At 45.6% G+C, this 24,782-nt stretch overlaps 1 protein-coding gene across 4 annotated transcripts; it reads right to left on the reverse strand.

Moving 5' to 3' along the window:
* Positions 1-2,935: 2,935 nt before the first annotated feature.
* Positions 2,936-24,613, reverse strand: ranbp2 (RAN binding protein 2). Of its 4 annotated transcripts, XM_029711764.1 has the most exons (31): positions 24,422-24,613; positions 23,748-23,815; positions 23,552-23,663; positions 23,140-23,292; positions 22,561-22,791; positions 22,335-22,477; positions 21,956-22,151; positions 21,567-21,867; positions 21,301-21,482; positions 19,697-19,884; positions 19,266-19,389; positions 18,777-18,938; positions 18,431-18,568; positions 18,094-18,225; positions 17,768-17,977; positions 17,028-17,099; positions 16,769-16,904; positions 16,541-16,641; positions 14,740-16,420; positions 11,719-14,565; positions 10,110-10,187; positions 7,340-7,501; positions 7,155-7,235; positions 6,880-7,052; positions 6,171-6,738; positions 5,900-6,010; positions 5,605-5,750; positions 4,926-5,199; positions 4,651-4,823; positions 4,338-4,511; positions 2,936-3,927 (listed from the first exon to the last, which is right to left on the reverse strand). In XM_029711764.1, exons 1-31 carry the CDS (start codon positions 24,491-24,493, stop codon positions 3,622-3,624), a joined length of 9,495 nt encoding a protein of 3,164 aa, XP_029567624.1. In that variant the 5' UTR covers positions 24,494-24,613; the 3' UTR covers positions 2,936-3,621. The 4 variants fall into 4 exon arrangements, with proteins under 4 accessions (XP_029567624.1, XP_029567622.1, XP_029567621.1 ...); XM_029711762.1 differs by having other exon boundaries at positions 6,880-7,049; positions 11,719-16,420; XM_029711761.1 differs by having other exon boundaries at positions 11,719-16,420.
* Between the last annotated feature and the right edge of the window lie 169 nt (positions 24,614-24,782).

Below are 24,782 nucleotides of genomic sequence, written 5' to 3' on the forward strand. Positions count from 1 at the left end.
TTTTATGATGTTTCCACTCTGAAGTGAATAAAACATGACTGAGAAGCTCAGCGTATTAGTGGTGACTAGTGTCCACTGTACGTATACTTCGTATTTTGGCGAATTTAGTTCGTCAAACGGGAACTTTTGGCATACTAACTATATCCATACCATGACCAATAAATATACTATATACTAAATTCACGTCACTAATAGTACAGTTAGTATGAGTATTCGAACACAGCTGAAGACGATCAGAAATCATTAAAAAATATATATATATATACATACATTTTTAAAGTGAAATGCCATGGCAGCCGCGGCGCAATTTAGAAGTAGCCCAAAAACCTGCCTCCCGCGCAGTAGCGGTTCTGGAGGGGGGCCAGTGCCCGTGAGAACAATTTTGGACCCCCTTGTGGCACACCCTAAATGTCGAGTATGAAATAGTTTTTACATAACTAATGCCTGCAATGCAGTGAAGAAAACGATATGACAACAATAACGTCTAATGTAACTGGCCCCTCTAACAGTACAACTGGCCCCAGCTTGGCCCCCCCAGTTGAAATGGTCTAGAACCGCCACTGCTCCCGCGACCAATACATTTGCAACTGCAGCATCGTTTAAGGTAGTCCAATATGTCAGTGAAACCGGGAACATGGCAACCCTCCTCGAGTCACGTTACCACGGTAACCGCCCAACACTTAAAGGGGCAGGTGAGTATTTTTGTGTATCTGATATTTCGTGTAAAAGACTAAAAAAACAAAACAAAAAAAAACAATATACCACTACTTCTTACTAGTTATACATTTGTTTTATAAACATCACAAAGCATGCTCATCTGTTTTGTTGGTGTAATTTCAGTGAACAAAAATATTTTGGCTGGTAAAAATGATTATCTACTTGATACAGTGGCAGGTGGACCAGAAATTGTATTTTATGCCCCGACACCGAATTTGAAAAAATTTCGCAGACAATGTGTTAGCTAGGGTCGGGGTCAATGCTGTTGGTGGCTAGCTGACCATCTTGCTCAATATCCTAGTGGCATGTTAGCTAAAACTCTTAAAATATTAGCCTAGCTAGCTAGCTAAACAATGTAGATATATTCAGATTTCATACCAGTATTCACCTAGTCCTAGTAGCTATTTTCAAATCATTGTTTGATATTCATGTTGCTCATTAAAACACAAGCACAATAGCTTTTTATTTTTTTTTACATTTTTCAAGTAGCAAGCATCTGTGCCCTCTGCTTACCTCATCAGACCGGCAGTGGGAGGCTCCAGGTGAGCTGTTATGAAAAGGTTATAACCACTCCCCACTGAATAAGCTTCATTCCAGATTCTCAGGATTTTAACACATTTATAAAATATAGACAAACAGTATTTTAATTGTACAGATATACTTTTTTTTGCCAGGCAGCCAGCCTTTCTTCAACTTGGCCCATTTGTAATGTTCAGTAAAAAAGTGAATAAGCTTAATTCTGAAACACCTCTTTAGCTGTTCACTTGTAAAACAAATACATTAAATATACAGTACCAGTCAAAAGTAGGTTGGGTGATTGTGGAGGCCAAGGTCATCTGATGCAGCACTCTATCACTCTCCTTGGTCAAATGGCCATTACAAAGCCTGGAGGTGTGTTTTGGGTCATTGTCCTGTTGTAAAACAAATGATAGGATGGCGTATTGCTGCAGAATGCTGTGGTAGCCATGCTGGTTAAGTGTTCCTTGAATTCTAAATAAATCACTGATGGTGTGGGGGTGCTTTGCTGGTGACACTGTCACTCTCGAGTGGCGCAGCGGTCTAAGGCACTGCATCTCAGTGCTAGAGGCGTCACTACAGACCCAGGTTCGATTCCAGGCTATATCACAACCGGCTGTGATTGGGAGTCCCATAGGACGGCGCACAATTGGCCCAGTGTCATCCGGGTTAGGGTTTGGCTGGGGTAGGCCTTCATTGTAAATAAGAACTTTTTCTTAACTGACTTGCCTAGTTAAATCACACCTCCTCCTCCATGCGTCACAGTGGGAACCACACATGCGGAGATAATCTGTTCACCTACTCTGCGTCTCACAAAGACACAGCGGTTGGAACCAAAAATCTCAAATTTGGACTCATCAGACCAAAGGACAGATTTCCAGTGGTCCATTGCTTGTGTTTCTGGGCCCAAGCAAGTCTTCTTATTGGTGTCCTTCAGTAGTGGTTTCTTCGCAGCAATTCGACCATGAAGGCCTGGTTCACGCAGTCTCCTCTGAACAGTTGATGTTGAGATGTCTGTTTAACTCCGTGAAGCATTTATTTGGGCTGCAATTTCTGAGGCCGGTAACTAATGAACTTATCCTCTGCAGCAAAGGTAACTCTGGGTCTTCCTTTCCTGTGGCGGTCCTCATGAGAGCCAGGTTCATCTTAGCGCTTGGTTTTTGCGACTGCACTTGAAGAAACTCTCGAAGTTCTTGACATTTTCCAGATCTACTGATCTTCATGTCTTAAAGTAGGTTGGGTGATGGAGGCCAAGGTCATCTGATTCAGCACTCGTTTCTCTTTGCTTAATTGAGCTGTTCTTGTCATAATATGGACTTGGTCTTTACTAAATAGGGCTATCTTCTGTATAACAACTCTACCTTGTCACAACACAACTGATTTGCTCAAACGCATTACGAAATAAATTCCACAAATTAACAAGCCACACCTGTTAATTGAAATGCATTCCAGGTGACTACCTCGAAGCTGTTGAGAATGCCAAGAGTGGGCAAAGCTGTCAAGGCAACGGGTGGCTACGTCAAAGAATCTCAAATATTTAGATTTGTTCAACACTTTTTGTTACTACATGATTCCATGTGTTATTTCATAGTTTGTCTTCACTATTATTCTACAATGTAGAAAAGTAAAAATAAAGAAAAACCCTGGAATGAGTAGGCGTCCAAACCTTTGACTGGTACTGTATATTTGAAATCGAACAAGGTTCAGTTATAAAGCAACTTTATTTTGTAAAGACCATCTCCAGCATCTTGTATTTATTTATTGACAATAAGAATTGTTAACCAAGCATAAAATATTATGTTTAGTATGTCACCACTCCCAAATTGTCAGACTTCATATTCCTACCTTTTAGTTTAAGACAGGTGTAGTCTCTCAATTTGCACATTATGAAATCATTGTATAGCCTACACACAAACAAAAACACACCTAAAAAAAGTATACACAGGCAGCAAGAGGAACACAATACCAAAAAACATTGGTTGGTTTTTTAAAAAGGTTGCGATAATCTCACAAAACAAATTGGGTTAGGGAGCTTATGAAGGAACCAGCACTGTCAACTCTTATTGGAACACATGCACACAAAAAAAAAAAAAAAAAGAGTCTGGGGATTCACACAGGGACATGCAGCCCTCAGGTTGCGGCAGGGAGAAAGTGCAACACTCATCAGAAGGAGACTCTGGCCCGGTCTCAAATTAAAGCAAATTCTCCCCGTAGTGCACTACCAGAGCCCCAAGTATCATTTGATATCTGCCTACTATAACTGTGCTCAGTTTGAAATGCTATAACTCCCCAGTCCATGACCAGAGTGAAGGCCAATAGCCATCCAGTCAGTGACTACATGTTCAGCCCTACAGTGGAGTTGTCTAGTCAGTGACCAAAGCCCAAGCTCTACAGTTGTCCACATTCAGTGATGACAATCTTCTTGCTGGGTTTGCCAGTCTTGGTGCCCAGCTCTCCCATTCTGCGGACCACATCCATGCCCTCTCTGACGAAGCCAAAGGCCACGTGTTTGAAGTCCAGGTGCTCAGCCTTCTTCAGTGTGATGAAGAACTGGGAGTTGTTGGTGTCTCGGCCACAGTTGGCCATGGACAGCAGCCCCGGGCCCGTGTGGCGCACGTCAAAGTTCTCGTCCTCAAACTTGTTCCCGTAGATGGACTTCCCTCCTGTCCCGTCCTGGTTGGTGAGGTCGCCACCCTGAGTACAGACAGAAAGATGTTAGGAAATACTTATCTGATGTGTCCCTATCAAGATACAGATAAAAGCTAAATTAGAGCTGTGGTTTACAAACTGTTTTTGTGTTCCAAGAGGCACTGACTGACCTATTTGGGAAACATGGTATTATGAAAGCACGTTGGTGGTTCTGAGTATTGTCTGGTTTCAGTTTAACGTGGTCATCACTAGTTAACATAGCCACAAAGTCATAAACCACACATTTCTACAACTTATCTTCTTAAAATCTGATTTTAAACCCAACAACAACCTTATATTAAGACCAAAAAGCAAATGTGTTTTTTCATGAATTTTTACAATATAGCCAATTTAGACTTTGTGGCTGTGTTATTTAATGGAAACCGTCCAACCCCACACCGGCACTCCCCCCTCACCTGACACATGAAGCCCGGTATGATCCTGTAGAAGACAGAGTTGCGCAGCCCGAAGCCTTTCTGTCCTGTACACAGCACTCTGAAGTTCTCAGCAGTCTTGGGGACAATGTGAGAGAACAGTTCTATGGTGACCGTTCCCAGGGGCTCGTCGTCAGCGGAGATGGAGAGGTACACCTGGGGGCAGAGTTTCATATAGATTATTTTACAGGACATCATTTTAGTAAAACACCCAACAAATTATTTTAGGTGGAGGGGACAAAAGTCGTAGGCTAGGCACTCCACCTATACAATAGCAGGCACGAGAAACACTGACCTGGGGGTTGGTGTCTCTGGAATGTTCCTGGACCCTGGACATCTGGGGGGAGAGGGCCGAGGCCTCTGATTGGCTTATACGGCTCTGACACTCACAGAAGGTCTTCCTGAAACACTCAGCCAGTTCTGCTGTCTTGAACTTGGCTGCCAACTGCTCCACCTTACCCTCACCCTCTGGAGAGAACACAGGATCAATACATTTATCAAGTCATCAACTATACAATAATTAATATATTTACATAGCGCTGTGTATGGCGGAGCTGTGTGTAGACCTACCTGCAAAGTCGGTAGCGGTCCAAACGAGGGCTTGGTTGGAGGTGTTCATGGGTTTGAGCTCCATGCTCTGGCAGATGGTGTGATTGGCACACACCTTCAGCACCTGCTCCCTCCTCATCAGCACCCGGTAGAACCTCTTATCGGGGTGGAAGAGGATCTTGATGTCTCCCACACCCCTCTCCTTCCACTGGCCCAGGTCTCTCTCCCAGCGGTACAGCTTGGTACGCTCCTTAAACAGGATCTCCTCATCCTCCTCCCCTGACTTAGTCTCCACCTAGACAACACAGTTACGCACTGGTTAATCAGGAGGGTGTAAGTTTACAGAACTTGTATAGAAATGTATCAAATAGAACAGGCAAGATTTTCTGTCACAGATAGAATGTAGAGTCATGACAGCTCTAGAACAAGCCTCCATCTAAAACACATTTACAGTCAGTTATAATGACGTGGAGTCTCTGCTTGGCATTCAGGAGATAGATTGGGGCAAGGCCCTGCAATAGCCTACCGTCCTGTTGAGGGGTGTACATCAAGCTGCATCACGCTTCAGAAAACAGGTGATAGGCTCCTGTACCTATGAGGTGTTCCGGCTCGCACAATCCAAGGCTACTTTACTTTCTAATGATGACATTCCCAGTAAGGTTAAGTGGAATTAGATTAGTAGCAGTGCATTGATAAGTACCTCTGGTAGGGTGACTATGGGATCAAAGTGAATTTCCACATTATTAGCATCCTCTTCATGACTCCTCTCCTCCCCTCCTTCAGCTTTGGGTGGAGCTGCAGCTCCAAACAACGCTGCCCCGGCATTCGCCCACGAGAAGTTAGAATCTAACAAGGAAACATTTTAAAAACTGAAATGTTTGTTTTCACTTAAACATAGCTCACAGTTGTGTCATGGAAACTTGTAAAACCTTAAAATTAAGCACATATTGAATTTCCTTCAGTCAACTGTATTCAGAAAATGTAGAAGTGCCAACCTTGTTTTCCGAAGGCGAATTCACCCCCAGTGTTCTGTGCCAGATCAGCGAAGGAGATCCCTTCCCTTCCCAGATCACTAAAGCCCAAGGAGCCAAATGAGTTTGGAGCATCTGTAAAGGAGAAATAAAGGATGAGAAGACAGGATGCTGTACTGGTGTCAGAAGTGAGATGGTGTTGCTGTGAGTATATCAAATGTATTCACAAGAGGGACATGCTCTTCCTCATCAGGTGTAGAATGCAAAGGGCTCTGCAATGATAAATATCTCATACCCTGAGTAACGGTTGTAGTAAATGTCGATGTGGAGTCCGGCTCCGAGGTCTTCTTGGTAGACAGGTCTATGGGGCTGCTGCTGGTAGCAGCTGGAGTAGAGTCTGACTGATCTGGAGCCTGCTTACCACTGCTGGCTGCAGGGTTTGGAGTTTGACAAGAAACACAACTGCTTGCAGACTCCTCATTTCTAACAAGACATGCGTCACACTCCCACTGCCCTGGCTTTTTGACAAACTGTGCACCAAATCCAAATGAGGCAGTCACCAAAGCTGGGGCACTAGCAGCAGGTTTTGCTGAAGGGTTTGAAGTTTGAGCCTGCTCCACACTGCTGGAGACTGCAGTCTGAGACTGTGTTGGAGTGGAGTCTGACTGATCTGGAGTCTGCTGGACCTCTGCCTCCTGGATGGCTACCGACTGAGCTGGGAACTCAGCCTCTGCCTCAGACAGATCTGGAACCTGTACCTGGCTGCTGGGGGACTGATCTGGGAACTGTTGTTCTGGCACTGTATCGCCGGTGCTGGAGGACACAGCCTCACATGAAACAGGGTGTGCGCTTCTCTCTGTGTCCTGAAACACAACCAAAACATCAATATTTGCTTGAGAGAACTATAGTAGTTTTAATTTCTTATATCCTAATGCCACATAAGATGTTCATCTACATGTGCAAACAAATGAATATATTATAGAAGTCTCTTGTGCTTTGCATACCTCTGTCTTGAAGTCCTCTGGCTTGTCTTTCTCTGCCTTGCCGCCTACACCACAAAAAGTTGGAGGCAGCTGCAGCGGCTTGGCTTTCTGCTCCTCATCTGGAGTAGACCTCTTCTCCCGCACCACCTCAACCTCCGGGTACAGACCCTCAGCACCCATCTCGGCCTGAGCTGCTGAGAGGAGTAGGTTATTGGAGAGGTAACTTGAGAAATTTCACCAACCTATCAATGGCAATTCATACCTCTCTCTATAGCCACTTTGGCTATGAAACTTACCAGAACTTGCAGCCTTTCTCTCAGGAGGATCCTGGTACAGTTTTCCATTCAGCGCTTTAACTGCAGTCTCAAAGTCCTCATCTGCAACACAAACTAACATTAGTAACACAGTCAACTACAATGCGTAAACCTTTGCTCATACAAGTAGAAAAGTTTTGCAAGAGAGTGTTGGTGTCATTTTTCACCGTCCGTCTGGTCGTCACTAGTGTTTCCTGGTTCGTTCTGGTAGCAGAAGAAGGTGAGAGGCAGCAGGAGTTCCCTGGCCAAAGCAGCCTGCTCCGCAGTCGGCTGCCTCTCGTACACCACCTCCACCTCACCGTCATCAGCAGCCTTTGCCTGGGGGGGTGCTATAACACAACACAAAGAGTGAGACAACTCAGCAGACCCCCTTCCTACAGAATAGAGACATTGAAGGCAGTAACAGAATGATACAACTTTATTAACCTCCAAGGTGAATTTGTATAATATAATCCCAAATTACTGTACAATAAATGGATCGACGGAACATTTTAAGACTTGACTCAACTATGCTGCAAGGTTGTTTGGTACTGTAGGGCAGACAGGCTAACAGTTAATATCCTAAACATTTTTCACCTGCTAAAAAGTCACAACCATTTCACTAAGGAGGTAGTTGCATGTCTAGGGTTAGTTCCAAACCGAAACACATGCATCTCAAAATATTGACATCATGCATTTCGCCACACCAAGCAAGCAGTCTCATCTCTGAGAATGCTTTAACTATTGCGGAAGTGAATCTCGAAGGCATCAAACATTAGAACAATGGATCTACAGTATACATGAGGCCAACCATAGAGGATTCTATGCCAATTAGCTTAATACAAACATCCCCATAAAAATCTGTCAGTTTAACCTAGAGACACTAAAAGTATGTGGACACCCCTTCAACTTAGTAGATTTTGCCATTTCAGCCACACCCATTTGACAGGTGTGGCTAAAAATTGAGCACAAAGCCATGCAATCTTCATAAACAAATATTGGCAGTAGAATGGTCAGTACTGATGAGTTCAGTGACTTTCAACATGGCACCCGGTCAACTGTAAGTGCTGTTGTGAAGAGGAAACATCTAGGAGCAACAACGGCTCAGCCGCGAAGTGGTTGGCCACACAAGCATAGTGCCAACAGTAAAGTTTGGGGGAGGAGGAATAATGGTCTGGGGCTATTTTCCATGGTTCCAGTGAAGGATGCTCTAATGCTACTGCATAAAATTACATTCTAGACAATTCTGTGCTTCCAACTTTGTGGCAACAGATTAGGGAAGGCCTTTTCCTGTTTCAGCATGACAATGCCGCCGTGCAAAAAGCGAGGTACATACAGAAATGGTTTGCCGAGATCGGTGTGGAAGAACTTGACTGGCCTGCACAGAGCCCTTACCTCAAACCCATCGAACACCTTTGGGATGAATTGGAATGCCGACTGCGAGCCAGGCCTAATCGCCCAACATCAGTGCCGACCTCACTAACGCTCGTGGCTGAATGGAAGCAAGTCCCCGCAGCAATGTTCCAACATCTAGTGGAAAGCCTTCCCAGAAGAATGGAGGCTGTTTTAGCAGCAAAGTGGGGACCAAGTCCTTATTAATGCCCATGATTTTGGAAGGAGATGTTTGACGAGCAGATGTCTACATACACTACATGGCCAAAGGTATGTTTTCTTGCATTGGATGCGTCTCAATCTGCAACCCACTGCATCCACTTATGTTGCACTTCCGCATCTGCAGTGAAAGGTGACAGAGTGGTGTTAGGCCTACAAACTATTGTAGACCAAAGATGACTCTTACGAATACGGTGGTGTTCTCCGTTTTGATCTACAACCCCCACAAGCATCTTGGGACTCGTCTGAAGTCGATACAGACGACTTCTGTCTGTAGCATCCGGACAGTTTGGGCTACATACTGTGGAAAGGTGAGACACGAACATGTTGTTTTTTGCTCTAGGATGGCCACAGCCCTTACAAGACTTGTCTGAAGGTCCCCCGGTACCAGTAGAATTTTTATCCCCCTGATCTTTCTTATCTGTCTCAGATATAGGACAGACACGTTGGTCCATGTAGTAAAGCTGTTATTCTGTGTTTGTGTGGGGCTAATAGCAGGCCAAATCAAATTTGATAAATTGTTTATTTTGATACTTCAAGCGTGCATAAAATTCAAAATAAAATAAAATGATCTTTGGTATAACCTTAGATGACCATCCAGTGGTAGAAAAACAAACGCTTGTAACATACAGCAGCACATTCTACCTGGGTTTGAAATCTGGGACGTACTGTAAATCTCTGGACCGAACCAGACAAGGTGTTGCCTTTCACACTGTTGCTACCCATCCTGGACTAAAAATGTGTGTGTGACGTTGAAGAGTGTGTGTGACAGTACATTCCTGTCAGGAAGCATGGCTGGAATCTCCCCGTGTCTCCTTTCAACAGAAGAACTCTATCCTCTTCAACACTCCACTGGCTGTTACCAGGAACTTAGTCCTTTCACCTTTCTATTAGCTAAACAGCTAGCCTAACTTTTATTCGCAGTAAGCCTAACAAGTAAAGTTTGAAATGTGTTCCACCCTCTTGTAGCTTTAGTGACACTTGTCAAGGAGTGCCCTCAAACTCAACTCTGGACCTCAAAGCCAGTCCACTGCATTTTTTCATTGTTCCCCTCTAATCAGGGACCGATTTAGACCTGGGACACCAGGTGTATGCAATTAATTATCAGGTAGAAGAAAAAAAACAGCAGTCTCTGGATCTTGTAAGGTAAGCGTTGAATACCCCTGCTTTAGAGTAACAGTACCTCTTGAGTATCAGATGGCATGCAGCTCGTTAGGTTGTTGTACTAAAGGTTTGTATGTTCCACTCGTTGCATGCGGGTTAAGACCGGCTACAAAGCAGGCCCAGCCAGGTGACAACTGTGTAGGTGACGTGTCACAGCACACACACAGTGCAGTGACAGAGTACCTGGGGGCTCAAATTGGGTGGATGAGGTGCTGGTCCAAAAAGCCATTGGGTTATCTTTGAAAAGCCTAAAATCCAATCCTACAAAATAATGGTTGGCAGGTGAGACAAGCTGGAATTGGGGGGGGGGGGTTGGATTAAGAAATTAAAGTGTGTTGAAATGCGTCTTCAGTGAGATTCAAGTTGAACATCATTACATTATATCTAAGTGTAATGGATTCTACAATCTTTCTATATTCTGTCCTGTCGCCATGAAAATGTAGCCTGCTATAATTCTTTGAAAATGGAGTGACTGCATTATCCTTATGGGATTTGATTACTAGGCAAGTGTACAGTACAAGTGTACTGGATTATATACCGTAATTTCCGGACTATAAGCCGCAACTTTTTTCCCACCCTTTGAACCTCACGGCTTAAACAATGGATTTTTCCCGCTATATGGATTTTTCCCGCTTTCACATTTAAAAAAAAATAAAATAAAAATTCTGTGACGTGCTCAGTTTTTTGGCGGCATGAAGCTTTCATTAGACCAATGAAATTGCCGAACGGGTTAAGGTCAAACAACTTTTTTGTTTACTGTTTAGATGAAATCGAGCGCGCTCAAACTTCCCATCATTCTGATTACGGTAGTCATTTTGTCACCCTGATTCCTGGGGGTACAACAAAGTATTTGCAGCCACTCGACATCAGTGTAAATCGTGCATTTAAGATGGCGCTCCGTGTTCAGTGGGAGGCTTGGATGACAAGTGGGGAGAAATCCTTCACTAAAACGGGCCGCATGCGAAGTGCAACTTATGGTCAAGTCTGCCAGTGGGTCCTGACAGCGTGGAGCATTGTCAAAAAATCCACTATCATCAACGGGTTTCAAAAGGCTGGACTGCTGCGTGTTGAAGAGGGCTCAGCGGGGGATTTGCCTCCGGATGAAAGTGACGAGAGCGACAATGAAAACGATCCAATATCGCATGAAGCAATTCTGAGGCTATTCAACTCCGAGTGGTTTCAGTGGTTCAGTGGTTTCAGTGCACAGGAGGAGGAAGATAGTGACCAATGACTTTCTTGGTAGGCTACTGTTTACTGCTAATTTTCTATTTTTTGTTACAAGCCGTGTTTCGATAAAGCCTATTTATTTTTGTTACAAGCCGTGTTTCGTTAAAGCCTGTGTAAAGTTCATTTGTTTCAATGTACCGGTGGGCACCTGCGACTTATAGACATGTGCGGCTTATTTATGTTCAAAATAATATATATATATATTTTAATTCAGTGGGTGCGGCTTATATTCAGGTGCGCTTAATAGTCCGGAAATTACGGTAATTGATTACATCTGCTATCATATTTTAAAAACTATATCATTAAATTACAAAAGTGAGGAAGTAGATGTAAATTAGGCTAATGGGAGTGATTGGGTTAAGTTTGGTTCTGCTAACAACAGTGTGGGCTGGTGGAAGAAGCAATGAGATGAACCAATGGGGCATGACTGGAATCACAATGGGGTCAAATTGTGTGACAACGCCATTGTGTGGGGGGGGGGGGGGGGAAAAATCACCATTCAAAAACAAGCAGTTCACACTGAACTACAAGATCAACTAAGAAAGGATAACAATAAAAGGCTTACCCTTTTCTGGGATTTTGAATGCAGGTGAGGGCTGGGAAGTCCAACCGCTGTCTTTAGCCTTGGAGATTTCTGAAGAACCATCCTCCTTGGACAACGGGAGGCTGCTGCCAAAGATCTTCTGGAGAGAGTGGGTTCCGAAGAAGAACTTGGGAGGAGACATCACCATCTTAGAGGGGTTGAGAGGGCTGTGTGGTGTGGAAGTGGAGGCCTTGCTGTCAGGGGTGTGGAAAGTCTCAGAAGACAGCTCTGTCCTTTCTCTGGTGGTCTCCTCCAGGATGGCCACAGCAGCCTGTCCACACACTGTCATCCCTGGAGCTGTTGCTACCTCCTGAGGAGGGGTCTCACAGGAGGCTATGGGAGTGACCAGAATCTCATTTTCTTGGGCGGTTTTAGCCTCATCAAAGATGTCTCTGAAAGAGTTGGCCACATCCTGCAGTTTAAATCTCACTGCCAACTGCTCCACATTTCCCTCAGCTACCTCAGCAAAGTCAATGGCACTCCAGACCCAGGCCTTCTCAGCACCCTTCATGGGCTCCAACTTCATAGAAGACGTGACCCAGTGGTTGGCGCAGATCTTCAGGACTTGGTCCCGCCTCATGAGGAGTCTGACTCGTTTGGTGTCGTAGTTCTGCAGTATCTTAAGGTCTCCGATGCCCCTCTCCTTCCACTGGTTCAGGTCTTTGTCATAGCGGTACAGCTTTGCTCTGTGGCTGAAACACACGTTTTCATTCTCCTCTCCAGTGGAGATCTCCACCAGGTCTGGCAAAGGAACCACAGGCTCAAAGTACAGGCCATCCCTCTCCTCCTCCTGGGTCACGTCTTGCTCCTCATCCACAGACACCCCACTCTGGTTCAGCTTGGCCGGCGACTTGGTAGGACTGATGACAGGCTGGAAGCTGAAGTTAAAGCCAGCTGTGGATTCTCCAAAGCAGAAGAGGTTCTTCCTGATTGGGCTGCTTGCTAGGGGTGAGGCGTAGACAGATGTGTCAGCACTGTCGTCCAGAGCCTCCTCTCTCAGGTCATAGTTGTCCCATTCTAAGGCAGGGCCAGTGCTCTCCACGTGGGGCTTGCTGATCAGACCTGAGGTGTTACTGGCTGTCGTGATGTTAGCTTGGCTGTCGTCCTCCTTGATCTTTGTTTTGTCATCAGTCAGGAAGGATTTAAGGTCTTTCAGACCGGACTTCATCTCCTCTGCCTTCTGGATGAGATGTGCAGTTCTGCCTGTGTCGACAAGCTTGTGAGGAGTCTGCAGTGGAATGTCCAACAGGAGCCTCTGACACTCCTCAAACTTAAGCTTGAACTCCTCAGCCAGCTCTGGGGTTTTAAACTTGGCGGCGAGTTGCTCCAGTTTAGCATCTCCTTCTGAGAAGTCATTAGCAAGCCACATCCAAGCTTTGTCGGAACCAGCCAAGGGCTTCAAGTTCATGGTGGTGGTGATCCAGTGGTTGGCACACACCTTCAGGACCTGCTCTCTCCTCATCAGCACCCTCAGCCTGCCATTGGTAGCATTCTTCAGGAACTTGAGGACTCCAACACCCCTCTCCTTCCACTGGCTGATGTCTCCGTCAAACCTGAAGAGCTTTACTCTCTGTGAGTAAAGGGCCTGTTCATCCTCCTCTCCTGTGACCAGGTCCACTTTATCAGGCATCTGGACCACAGGTTCAAACTGGATATCGTCATTCTCTTCTGTTTTGTATATTTCCTCTTCATCCTGGTCAGCGGAAGTGTCTGCCCACTGGTTTGACTGAAGGGATGTGAACAGCTGCTCGCCACCTTGGGTGAAGCCTTTGCAATTGGAGTCGGTCTGTCCAAACTTGAAGTCTCCTTGTGAGTTCTTAGCCAAATCTGCAAAACTGAAGTCATTGGGTTTGCCATTCTCATCCTGATTGGTGTTGTCCACTGAAGGCACTGATGCAGATATACTGACGCCAGATTCCTTCTCTTTTTCTCTGTGCTGCTCTGCGATATTCTTCAGGAACATGGACGCAGACCCTGAAGCAGGAGTCTGAGTTTCATCTGGTGGGGTTTTCTTTGCCGTTTCTTGAGTGCCAAACTTAAAGCCACCTGCTGGGACGGGCATATTGAAAGAGAAGCCTGCAGCACTGGAGCCACTGCTTTCAGCCTGGGGGGTCTCAAACTTGAAGGATGCAGGGGAACCTTTATCAACTTTGCTTGTGCCAAACTGAAAAGAGCTGTCACTGTTGAAGTTTGCTTTAAACACATTGCCTACAGGCTGAGTAGATGTACTTTGACTCCCAAAGCTAAAGCTGAAGGATGAGCTGGAGGGGGTGGCTGTGCTCTTAGCGTTGGGATTGGGTGTCTGACAGGAGACACATTGACTAGCAGAGCTGTCGTTTCTGACTAGACATGTGTCACAGTCCCACTGTCCCCCCTGTTTGGCAAACATGGCCCCAAGAGAGGGGATGATGCTAGCATGGGGTGTCTGGCAGGAAACACACTTAGAAGCTGATGCATCATTCCTCACTAGACAGGTGTCACAGTCCCATTGTCTGTCCCTCTTAGCAAAAAGATCACCAAAGCCTGACACTGTTGGCTTTGGTGGTTGTGCAACCTCAACTGTTGATTTTGCTGAGGGATTTGGAGTTTGACAAGAAACACAACTGTTTGAGGAGGCCTGGTTTCTTACAGCACACGTGTCACAGTCCCACTGCCCTGGCTTTTTGCTAAACTGGGCACCAAATCCAGACCCTAATGGATTGGTTAAGGGCTTTGATGCTGCTGCTCCATCTACAACCGTTTTGGCTGCAGGGTTTGGAGTTTGACAAGAAACACAACTGCTTGAGGAGGCCTGGTTTCTTACAGCACACGTGTCACAGTCCCACTGCCCTGGCTTTTTGCTAAACTGGGCACCAAATTCAGACCCTAATGGATTGGTTAAGGGCTTTGATGCTGCTGCTCCATCTACAACCGTTTTGGCTGCAGGGTTTGGAGTTTGACAAGAAACACAACTGCTTGAGGAGGCCTGGTTTCTTACAGCACACGTGTCACAGTCCCACTGCCCTGGCTTTTTGCCAAACTGAGCACCAAATTGCATGGTTGAGGGCTTTGATTCTGCTGCTACTCCTGCTGTGGTTTCTTTCTTCATAACAAACTGGGCTCCAAAACCAGCAGCAGGTATAGAAGTGGTGCCACTGGTTCCAAACGTAAAGGAGGAGGGTATCTGAGCTCCAAAAGCCCCAAATCCCTTTCCAATAGATCCTGCGCTGCTGGTGTCTTTTGACAAGTCAGCTCCAAATCCAAAAGTAAATCCTCTCACTGAAGCTGCCCCACTAGTAAAGCCTTTGGTTTCAGTAGCCAGTTTGCGGTCTGTCTCTGACAGGGAATTAGGGTTGGCAGTCTGACAGGCAACACACTGCATAATTGTAGCAGGATTTCTTACATAGCAGACATCGCAGTGCCACTCCCCATCCTTCTTTGCAAACTGGGCAGCAAAGTTTGTCACCTGAGGAGCAGATGAATTAGGAGAAGTTGCTTTCCTATCTGGCTGATCTTGCCGCTTTTCTGGAGATTTGGGAACTATCTTCTGAGCCTCTTCAAACTTTGTTTTGAAGAGCAATGCCTCGTCTGCCGTTTTATACCGGATGGCCAGTTGCTCAGGCCTTGGTTCCTCATCTGCATAATCAATGGCATTCCAGACCCAGGACTTGTCAGAGCCAGCAATTGGTTTCAGGAGCATATCTGGCGTGATGTAGTGGTTAGCACAGATCTTCAGAACCTGCTCCCTCCTCATCAGCAGACGCACTTTCCCTGATGTATTGTGCTTTAGGATTTTGACTATGCCGATGCCCCTCTCTTTCCACTCCTTTGTCTCTGCGTCAAATCTGAACAGCTTGGACCTGTTACAGAACATCTCCTCTTCTTCCTCCTCTCCAGTCTTCACATCTACTTTGTCAGGGAGGGGCACAATGGGCTCAAAGTGAGGCCCATCCTCATCCTCCTCCACATGTGTGCTGTCGTTATCGCTCTCCGGTCCTTTCTCCACCGCTGTGTTTTCCAGCCCAAATACTGGCTTGGTCTGATCAGTGAAACTAAATGGCTGTTCAATTTTTTCAAACAGGTTTGGTTTGTCCCGACTCTGGGCTGCATCAGTGAAGGAGAAGCCTGCCACACTTTTAGTGCCAAAGCTAAATATCCCTCCCTGGCTAGGAGACTCCACCTCTGAGGGGCCCTCCGATTTGGTGGGAATGTCTGATGTCAGAAGCCCCAACAGGTTCTCACTGTTTTTGGCTTTGAAGGTAAAGTCCCCATCGTTGGATTTGAAGTTAGAGTTGAATTTAAAGGCAGCAGATGGAGTGGACTGGGCGACTACTCCAGCACCAAAGCCAGGCACCTTAAGAGGCTCAGCAGGGACCTGCTGGCCAAAGGCGATCTTCCCAAAGTCCACAGGCTTCCCCTCAATGCTCTTTGGTGGTTGGACAGGTCCGACTGAGGGCTTGGTGAAGTAGCCAGGCTCGGGGAGGGGAGGGTTGGTGGTGGGCTGAGAGTGGCCGTAGTATTCCTCGCTGTATGGGGAGAGTAGACTGGTTGCTGGTGACTCGAAGTGGAGGGGGGTGCCAAAGACCTGGTCTTGAGGAGGGTAGATGCAGGCTGGTGTTGACTGCAGGGGAGGAGTGTTAGTGGGCTGCTGGTAGGCATACATGTGCTGCTGGGGTGGCAGGCGGTTGACTCCATACACAGGAGCCTGAGACAAAAGGAAAATTCATTAAAACGTCATTCATACTTGCCACCGAAAATACTCTCCCACTTCAAGCATCTAAACCATTCTGAATGTTCAAAGAAAAATCAAGGTATAAACACCTACCTTTGTTGGGGTAACATTGGCTGCAGGACGAAGGAGATACTGTCCGGAGTTATAAGCAGGGGATTGATTGAAATACATAGATGGGGCCTGTGTGGTGGCAACTGTAAACAAAAAGAGAAAAGGTTATAATCAACGGTCATACTTTTATATCCTAGCAACATTGCTATTTCAGTATTCCTAATAATACAGCCCGAAACGACACAACCCAGTTGTGTACTGTGTTCCTACCGGTGAGGGGTGCTACATGGAAGGTCTGTGTTGGGGGGAAGCCCTCCTGCATGCTCTCAGCCCCATACCCATACATCCTTTGGTGGGGTGACGCCATGCTGTCTGACGAGTTATGTCTCAGGTCATGGACCTCATTCTGCAACCCAACCACACAACACTTAACACAAACCATGCATGGACATCTATAATTGAATTAATAGGCACACTTGACATGGGCAACATCTCCCATATACTCAAAGACAATGAAGCCAGGGCTGACCTTAAGGGCCTCCACCTGCTGGCAGAGCATCTGCAGGAGGGACTTCTGGTGCTCCGCCCAATGAGGTGGCGTCTTGGGGAAATGGAAAATTATATTTTCATTATATTTTTCATGTCAAGGTATTTCTATTATTTAGGTGAGAAAAAACCTGTACAGTAAATCTAAAACTGAAGTACATGAATGTGAATGTTTAAAAAGCATCAGTGTCTCATACAGTGTACAAAACATTAGGAACACCAGCCCTTTCCACGATACACTGAGCTGGTGAAAGCTATGATCCCTTATTGATGTCACCTGTTAAATCCACTTCAATCAGTGTAGATGAAGGGGAGGAGACAGGTTAAAGAAGGATTTTTAAGCCTTGAGACAATTGAGAGATTGTGTGTGAATGGGCAAAACCATTTAAGTGCCTTTGAACGGGGTATGGTAGTAAGAGCCAGGTGCACCGGTTTGAGTGTGTCAAGGACTGCAACGCTGCTGGGTTTTTCACATTCAACAGGTTCCCCGTGTGTATGAAAAATGGTTCACCACCCAAGGACATCCAGCCAACTTGCATCTGTGGAAAGCATTGGAGTCAACATGGGCCAGCATCCTTGTGGTACGCTTGACACCTTGTCAAGTCAATGTCCTGACAAATTGAGGATGTTCTAAAGACAAAACGGGGTGCAACTCAATGTTAGGAAGGTATTCCTAATGTTTTGTACACTCAGTGTATGTTTACAAGTCAACATTTATCATACCATGTGTCTTTTGGAGGGAGGGACAAAGCTCTTGCTGGGGGAAGGGGTTAAAGGGGCGAATTTGATTTGAGAGACTGAGGCAGCAGGCTCAGTAAACTGAGGGCTGAAGTGGACCGGTCTGCCCTCTTCATCCATCGCTTCTCCAACCTCCCCTAGCTGCTGGTTCACATCGTTCAGGAGATCCATCACCTCTTCCATTGAAACAGGCAGCTGGAACAACACACAGTGAAAATGATTGAATGTCATGCTTCCAACTCTTAAATCTTTGACTACATGTTTTTGGCAAATAGTCATGTGTATAGATGCCGTATATTGAAGTGTATAACCTTGTCCATGTCGTCAGCATTGGCATTGTAGATCTTGGACAGGTAAGTTCTGAACTTCCTGAGGAACATGACGCACCTGTCCCGAGTCTCCTCCACCCCACTACCAGCCTCCTCAGACAGACGCTGGAAGATCTACACAGAGATATCAAAAGACAATTCATAACAAATGCATTTTCTATGGTAAGACATTAAAAGAGATACAAATGCTGCCTGCACACAAAATAATTATTTTTGCTGGCAGCTGCACTAGAAGGTATGGCACTAAAGCGCAGAGTGGGAAAAGTGCAGGGGATTGACTACCAGAGCAAGGTAGAGCAGTGAACCCCTCACTACATACCCTAGCTAGGTGCCAGTTAGATGAGATGTTGTTGATGGTCTCCAGAGTAGTGATAGCCTCCTCGGTCCTCCCCTCGACGTCCAAGAGGGTTGCAAACGCTATCATGGCCTCCTCCTCAAAGCCCTTCACTGATGGGATCTGAGATTAACACGCAAACGCAACCTCACTAACCAATGAAAATAGAGCAATGCATACATTAAGCCTGGACTCGTACATTTTCACGATTGGCATCAGTGATATGAAAAGTCTACACGTGTCAATGCTTTAACTCAGCAGACTAGCAAGTATTGTGGAAAGCTAGGTTCTAATCCAGTCGGTCAGAGAAGCAGCTGTGTTGGTCGCTCACCTGTATGTCTCTAGAGGGGAAGTGTATAAAGAGGGGGTCCAGGGGTTCAGGGATGCTGCGTCTTTGCTTGATCTTGTCCAGCAGGGGGAGCACCACCTTCCAGTAGTGGACACTACGCCCTATATACTCCTTCTGGTCATAGTAGGAGTTCACACCAACCCCCTGGGAACAACACAGCAGGTGTTAAATCTAAATGCAGAAATGGCAATGCTCCAAATCATCCATTATAACTAAGCACTCATCGTTCTGAGTCGGATTCTCAGAAGTAGTTTCAAGCAGACATAATTTACTGTACCAAAGGGAAATTGCTGATGTGTAATATTCTGACTAGACCAAGAGTTATAAATAATGACCATACACTAATTGGAAGTTATAAATACTATTGAGTAAATGGCAGAGGAAATAATTTCAGACAGACACCTAGCATGTGTTGACTTATGTAGTGTGTGACAGAAAAAGGCAGGTCTGCCATCTGGCTGAGGTGTATACCGTTGAGCTGAGGTGCTGGGCCCAGTGTATGGGCAGGGCTGGTTGAAGGCCATGTTTCTCTCCAGCTCGAAGGGTGCTTAGTCCATGTTGAACGGTCATCCTCAGTTTGGCTGACATGCCAGGCCTAAAAAGAAAAAAAGGGGGGGGGGGGGGGGGGGAAGAGACCATATTATACATACTAGGACTACAGACAGAAGCAGAACCATAGTCATGTTAACCACAGGGCAATCAGTCAGCTTGATTTCTCCAGACGCTGGAAGATCAGAGCAGCCTTTACATTTTAACACAACTTATATGATATCTGTGATCAGTTCAAGTGAGGGAGGAGGGAATGGTGCCTGGGTAACTTTTACAGAGCTAGCGTGGGTAGTAAAACGCTCGATTTCAGCCATCTATCATATAAGTATAGCGATGAACCCGTAGTGACTCACGCAGCTTGTTTGTGTATGAGGCTGTAGACAGCGTCCCACCATTCCCTCTGTCTGTCTGTGGAGAGGAGGCGGAGGAGGGGCAGGGGCAGGCAGCGGGGCTCATGGAGTTGCTGTTGACCAGTAGAAGTGATCCTGGCCCTCTCCTGGAGCTGGGTGTGACTGCACCACACCACCCCACACAGGAACACCTAGAGAGGAGGGAATCCCCCCCAATGTATTGCATTAGTTCTTAGAGCAGTGGTCACCAACCGGTCGATTGAGTTCGACTTGTCAATTTCCAAGTCATTTCTAGTCCATCGCCAAACATTTCTGTAAAAAACCCAACAACTAATCCTTGTGTTCCTATTTCTTTTTTTTTTTATTAGTCTTGGGCTGTTGGTGGTAGGTGCAGCCTATTCAGCTGCCCTGCGCACCAGGAGGCAAACTGTTGCCATTTCATGTGTCTGAAGGTACAAACTCTGCCTTCCCGGTGGGCCTGGAGAGGAAATCAAGTGCACTATGCTACCACTGGCCAATCAGATGACCGAGTCTGCAGTAACGTAGCAGGCATAATAGAAATCCTCGGCAAAATTGATACTGAGATTTCAAAATGTTGAAAACTATGACTAGAGAAAGACTCAACGAATACAGCAGAACTGCTGTTTTTATGAGAGTTCATGTTTAAGTTCTTACTCAGCACTGTCAACACTTTGTATTCAACACTTTTATAACCAATAAAATGTGCGTTCTTTTTCCACTCAGCGATACAACAAGCAGCACAGCAGTAATGAACGAGTAGGAAGTGTATCTATAAGCTTGCGTTATTGTTAGCGGCTTAAGTCTTTTTTTTACATCGAGGAATATTTCACTTTCTCTGTTCATAGGAGTAACAACATGAATTTGAGCATGAGGCAGAAATAATGTGGTGCGACTCAAGTTCCGCCATCATCTGGAAGACAGAGTCCGTTTTTGGTCAGTGTCCATTTTTGGTCAGTGTCAGCGGAGGGATGTTGACAGGTGGACCCTCAGTCTGCTGCTTTCTCCCTCCACTGAGACTGACCATCAGATGCAGGCACCATCAGCCCAGTAAAATAAAAAGCGAATTATTTAAATGTATGCTCACTCAGCTGTGCCTCACAATTAATACAATGGATCTATTACTGGTGTGATCATATAGCCTACCTCAAATTTTGACCTTTTTTTTTGTATTTTTTTTTTTGAACGTCCCGAACAACAATTCAATGTCCCGAACAACAATTCAAGCAGGTAAATTCAAGCAAAGCCAATACGCAGTGAAAATGTATTGGGCCTACAGCTTACTCCACAAACCTCATTGCTATTGTACTGTTTTTAATTGGTTAATGTTGCATAGGCTTACATTTTTTAAGTCATGTTAATAAAAAAATCAGAGCGGTAGATCTCGGCATGCATTTTGACTCAGAAAGTGATCTTGACTCAGAAAAGGTTGGTGACCACTGTCAGAGCATTCAAGCTCTTTGTATGAATGAAAAATTAAGCAAAAGAAAACAATCAACGATATCATTCGAAGGACACTATTAGAAGATTGTTACAAGGCTGTTGAGCCTTGTAGAGACATATTGTAGAGCCACCCCAGCCACACCCACCTCCAGGTCTAGCAGGCAGATGGACTCAGGTGTGTTGGTGTCCAGTTTGGAGGTCTCAAGGATGAGCCTGGGGAACAGCTGTTTGAGCCAGTCCCTCAGAGCAGGCCTCTGGGCCATGAGAGACCACTGGAGACCCAGCCAACACAGCTGCTGGAGGTCCCCTCCTTTGAGCTGAATGGAGCCTTAAGACAGGGGAGGAACAGGGTTACACAGGGAACTTGTGAGATCAGCTCGTCTCCTGTTGTGTAGACCCACACACATCATACCATTGTCCCATTTGATGAGGTCAGCTATCGCTGGAGCCTGTGTGTTGATGGAGCGGATGTCGTCGTTGCCGATGAAGGAAGTACCAGCCGGAGCCTGAAGCCCAAACAAAAGCTCAAACAGAGAGCCCTGACCACTACGGTTACCAAACGCCTCCACCACCTCTCTGACAAAGGTATGCGTGTCAGGGTTGAGGTTAAGCAGCATGTGTCCAGCCTGGCTCTGTCTGTCACTGGCCAGCAGCTCCAGATGCTGAGGAGAAGACTGGTCCCCTTTAGTCGCCTTGCTCTTCAGCCCCGGGACCTAAATAGGAAGAATGAAAAGAAGTTGGATACAACATGAAAGACACTGTCATTTGCTAAATACAAAGCTTCTAGTTTGTGTGCATTACCTGGTAAGCCAGTAGATAGCAGAGAGCAGCCAGGTCAATGACAGCCCTCCACTGCTGTTCTCTTTCCTGAGCCATCTTCAGCAGCAGAGTGCCAGCATGCAGGTACAGATGTCCCCTCATCTCCACATAGACCTCATTCAGATCATCTGTTACACTGCACGCGGTCTTCTTCAGGCCCTGCATCGCACAGTCAAAACTACAGAGCGAGACAGGTGTTAAATAAGGTACAAAACACATGCACACTGCTACTAATCTAGTAGGACTCTACAGAATGACACTCTAATGCAGAAACTCTGTTGGTAGACTAAGCATGGATTAACTATAGCCAAGTGCCAGCAGTCACGTTTCCCTGCCTAGCCTGGTTCTGTCAAACACACACCTCCCGAGGGCCTTGATGCTAGGCTGCAGTCCTTTTCCCGACAGGGTCAGTCTCAGCAGGCTGCAGTGGGCCAAAAGTAGCTCTCTCTGCAGATGTCTACTCGTCTTCTCATTGGATGAAACACTGGGCTGGCCTAGGAAATCCTGAGAAACACCAAATTAAGCACTTTATCATTGTACATGTAATTCCATAAGTGTATATTGTATTTTATGAGCATCCTGCTGACCTGTAGAGTGTGTACTACAGTAGAGTACCAGTCCAAGCTGGATCTAAGCAGGCCTCTCTTCTCTGTGGCCAGACAGTGTTTGACAGCCTCCTCCAGCCTGCCATCAGAGGAGAACAGCTGAACCAGCTTTATGTTGATATGGGCATCGCCAGGTCTCTTAGCCAGCTCTGCCTGCAGCAGGTCAAACAACTGGTTCCGTCCCTGCTGGCCCTGTCGATTCAGTAGCCGCTCCTATAGGGGGTAGAAGGAGCATTAGCAAGGATTGTTGAAGAGCAGATTTTTTTTTAAACAGCTGATTATTTTTTAAACAGAAGTGTCTAGTCCCCGGGACCAGTCTGCTGCTCAACAACTGTTCCTGAGGGGAGAGAGGGGGCGAGGAGGGCATATGCGTCAAACAGCTGCCAACTCAACAGGCAGGTAGTGATCTTGGGACAACCCTGTGCCAGTTTCTAAACAATCCTCCAGTCACAATGCAGGCAGTCTTTAACCTTGACACACTATTTCAGGTTAGCCACGCAATTTTAAAAAAGCCCAAAATGCTTTTAATACAGGAAATCAATACTGTGTTAGAGTTCTTACCTTGAGGTTGAAGACAGCAGGATTTGCAGGCAGCGACTTGGCAGCTTTCTCCACCCAGAACTCTGCTCTGCTGTCTCTCTCGGTCTTACTGACCAGCAGCTCAGCCACCTTCAAAACCAGGTCCCTCTGGGCTGGGTTCAGGTCCACAGACCGCTGGACACACAATTAAAGACTTGAAAGCATCTTTACACTGTCAGATAGTTAGGTTTGCAATTGGCATAGCTGTTTTTTTTAGGGATCAGCTTTAATATTACAGATAGTGTATGACTTCTATCAATGTAATAATTTCCAACCACCACATTTATTTAGCTGTTTCTTCAAACAAATAAATTATAAAACTGGATGACTGACAAAGCCTAATGGACACTAACATTACTAAGTAAGTGAGCAACTGGCAGGAATATCAGCTTGCCTTGTAACATCCTACAGCCTTGTTGACATCTCCTTCCCTCTCATAAAGCTGGCCCAAGAACTTGTGTGCTTTGGGATCTCTCTCCGCCACCGTCAGGTATTCCGATACATGTCTAAAAGAGGGGACCAGACATTCTGAATAAACACACAAAAGATGTAGATACCGACTTCAATATGTCAATGTGTTCAGGGCATACCTTTTCGCAAGTTCATACTCCTTAGCCTCGAAGTATAATTTAGCAAATAAAAATCCTTTAATTGGTTTCTGTGGAAAGAGAACATATGAAGGCCTAGTTTAAAATAAGGTTAAACTCATATATAGTTATAACAGCTAGTTAGCTAACTACTGAAGACAGACATGGTTACGTATTGTATTTTAAAGTTCACTAAAAACTTTGGTAACCAACTAACTTAGTTGCCTAATACATACGAAAATCGTACGAGCTTTCTGGAAATTCCATAAGTTGGCTAGCTGGATCCATTGAAATATAAAAAATTGCTAGCTAGCTAGGGGGGGGAAAAAAGGCGATCATGGCCATCTGCATAGGAAGAGTGACACACAACTAACTAAAGGGCATGAAATGTTTCAAAATATAGCCAGCCCTGCTGCTCGCGCGTTTTCCACACACGGAATTCTTCATTGCGATGGATGAACTTGAGAAGTGTCACATTTCCCAGCCTAGTTAGCGAACGTTAGTTAGCTATCCAAAATGAAGGATCCGTTAGCTACTTGTTGTTGTTTCAGATTTAGTCTGTGGCTAGCTAGTTACTTTAAACGCTTGCAGTACTGCTAGCTATCATACCAGGCCACGATGGCCGTTAGCTTAGCTAGCTAATACACGCAGGATGAAGTGAAGCCGGTTGGACTCACCTCTTTGAGTGAAGGAGAGGAACTCTGTACTGAATAAATATAGCGTTCCACTTCGGCCTTACTTCGCCGCATGGCTGTGTAAAGCGTATTTTCTTGTTATTTCAAAACTAGAATTGCACAGAATGACAAAAATCGGCAGGAATCCTTTTCTCCACTCTTGCCATGGGAACGTCAAATGGGCACGTACTCACGTGGTGCAGATTCCAACCAAGAGATGTGATTGGTCGAGACTTAGCCAATCACATTTGAAAAAGTACACATTGAAAGTATGCTGTCCGAAGACTGGTTCAGCATATTGAATACAAATACAATAGCCCATACTTCATTAGAGAAAAAGTGCAATCTGTTTTTGTTATTGCAC

This window comes from Salmo trutta, chromosome 24 (genome assembly GCF_901001165.1).
Source record: "Salmo trutta chromosome 24, fSalTru1.1, whole genome shotgun sequence".
Classification (NCBI taxonomy): Eukaryota; Metazoa; Chordata; class Actinopteri; order Salmoniformes; family Salmonidae; genus Salmo; species Salmo trutta.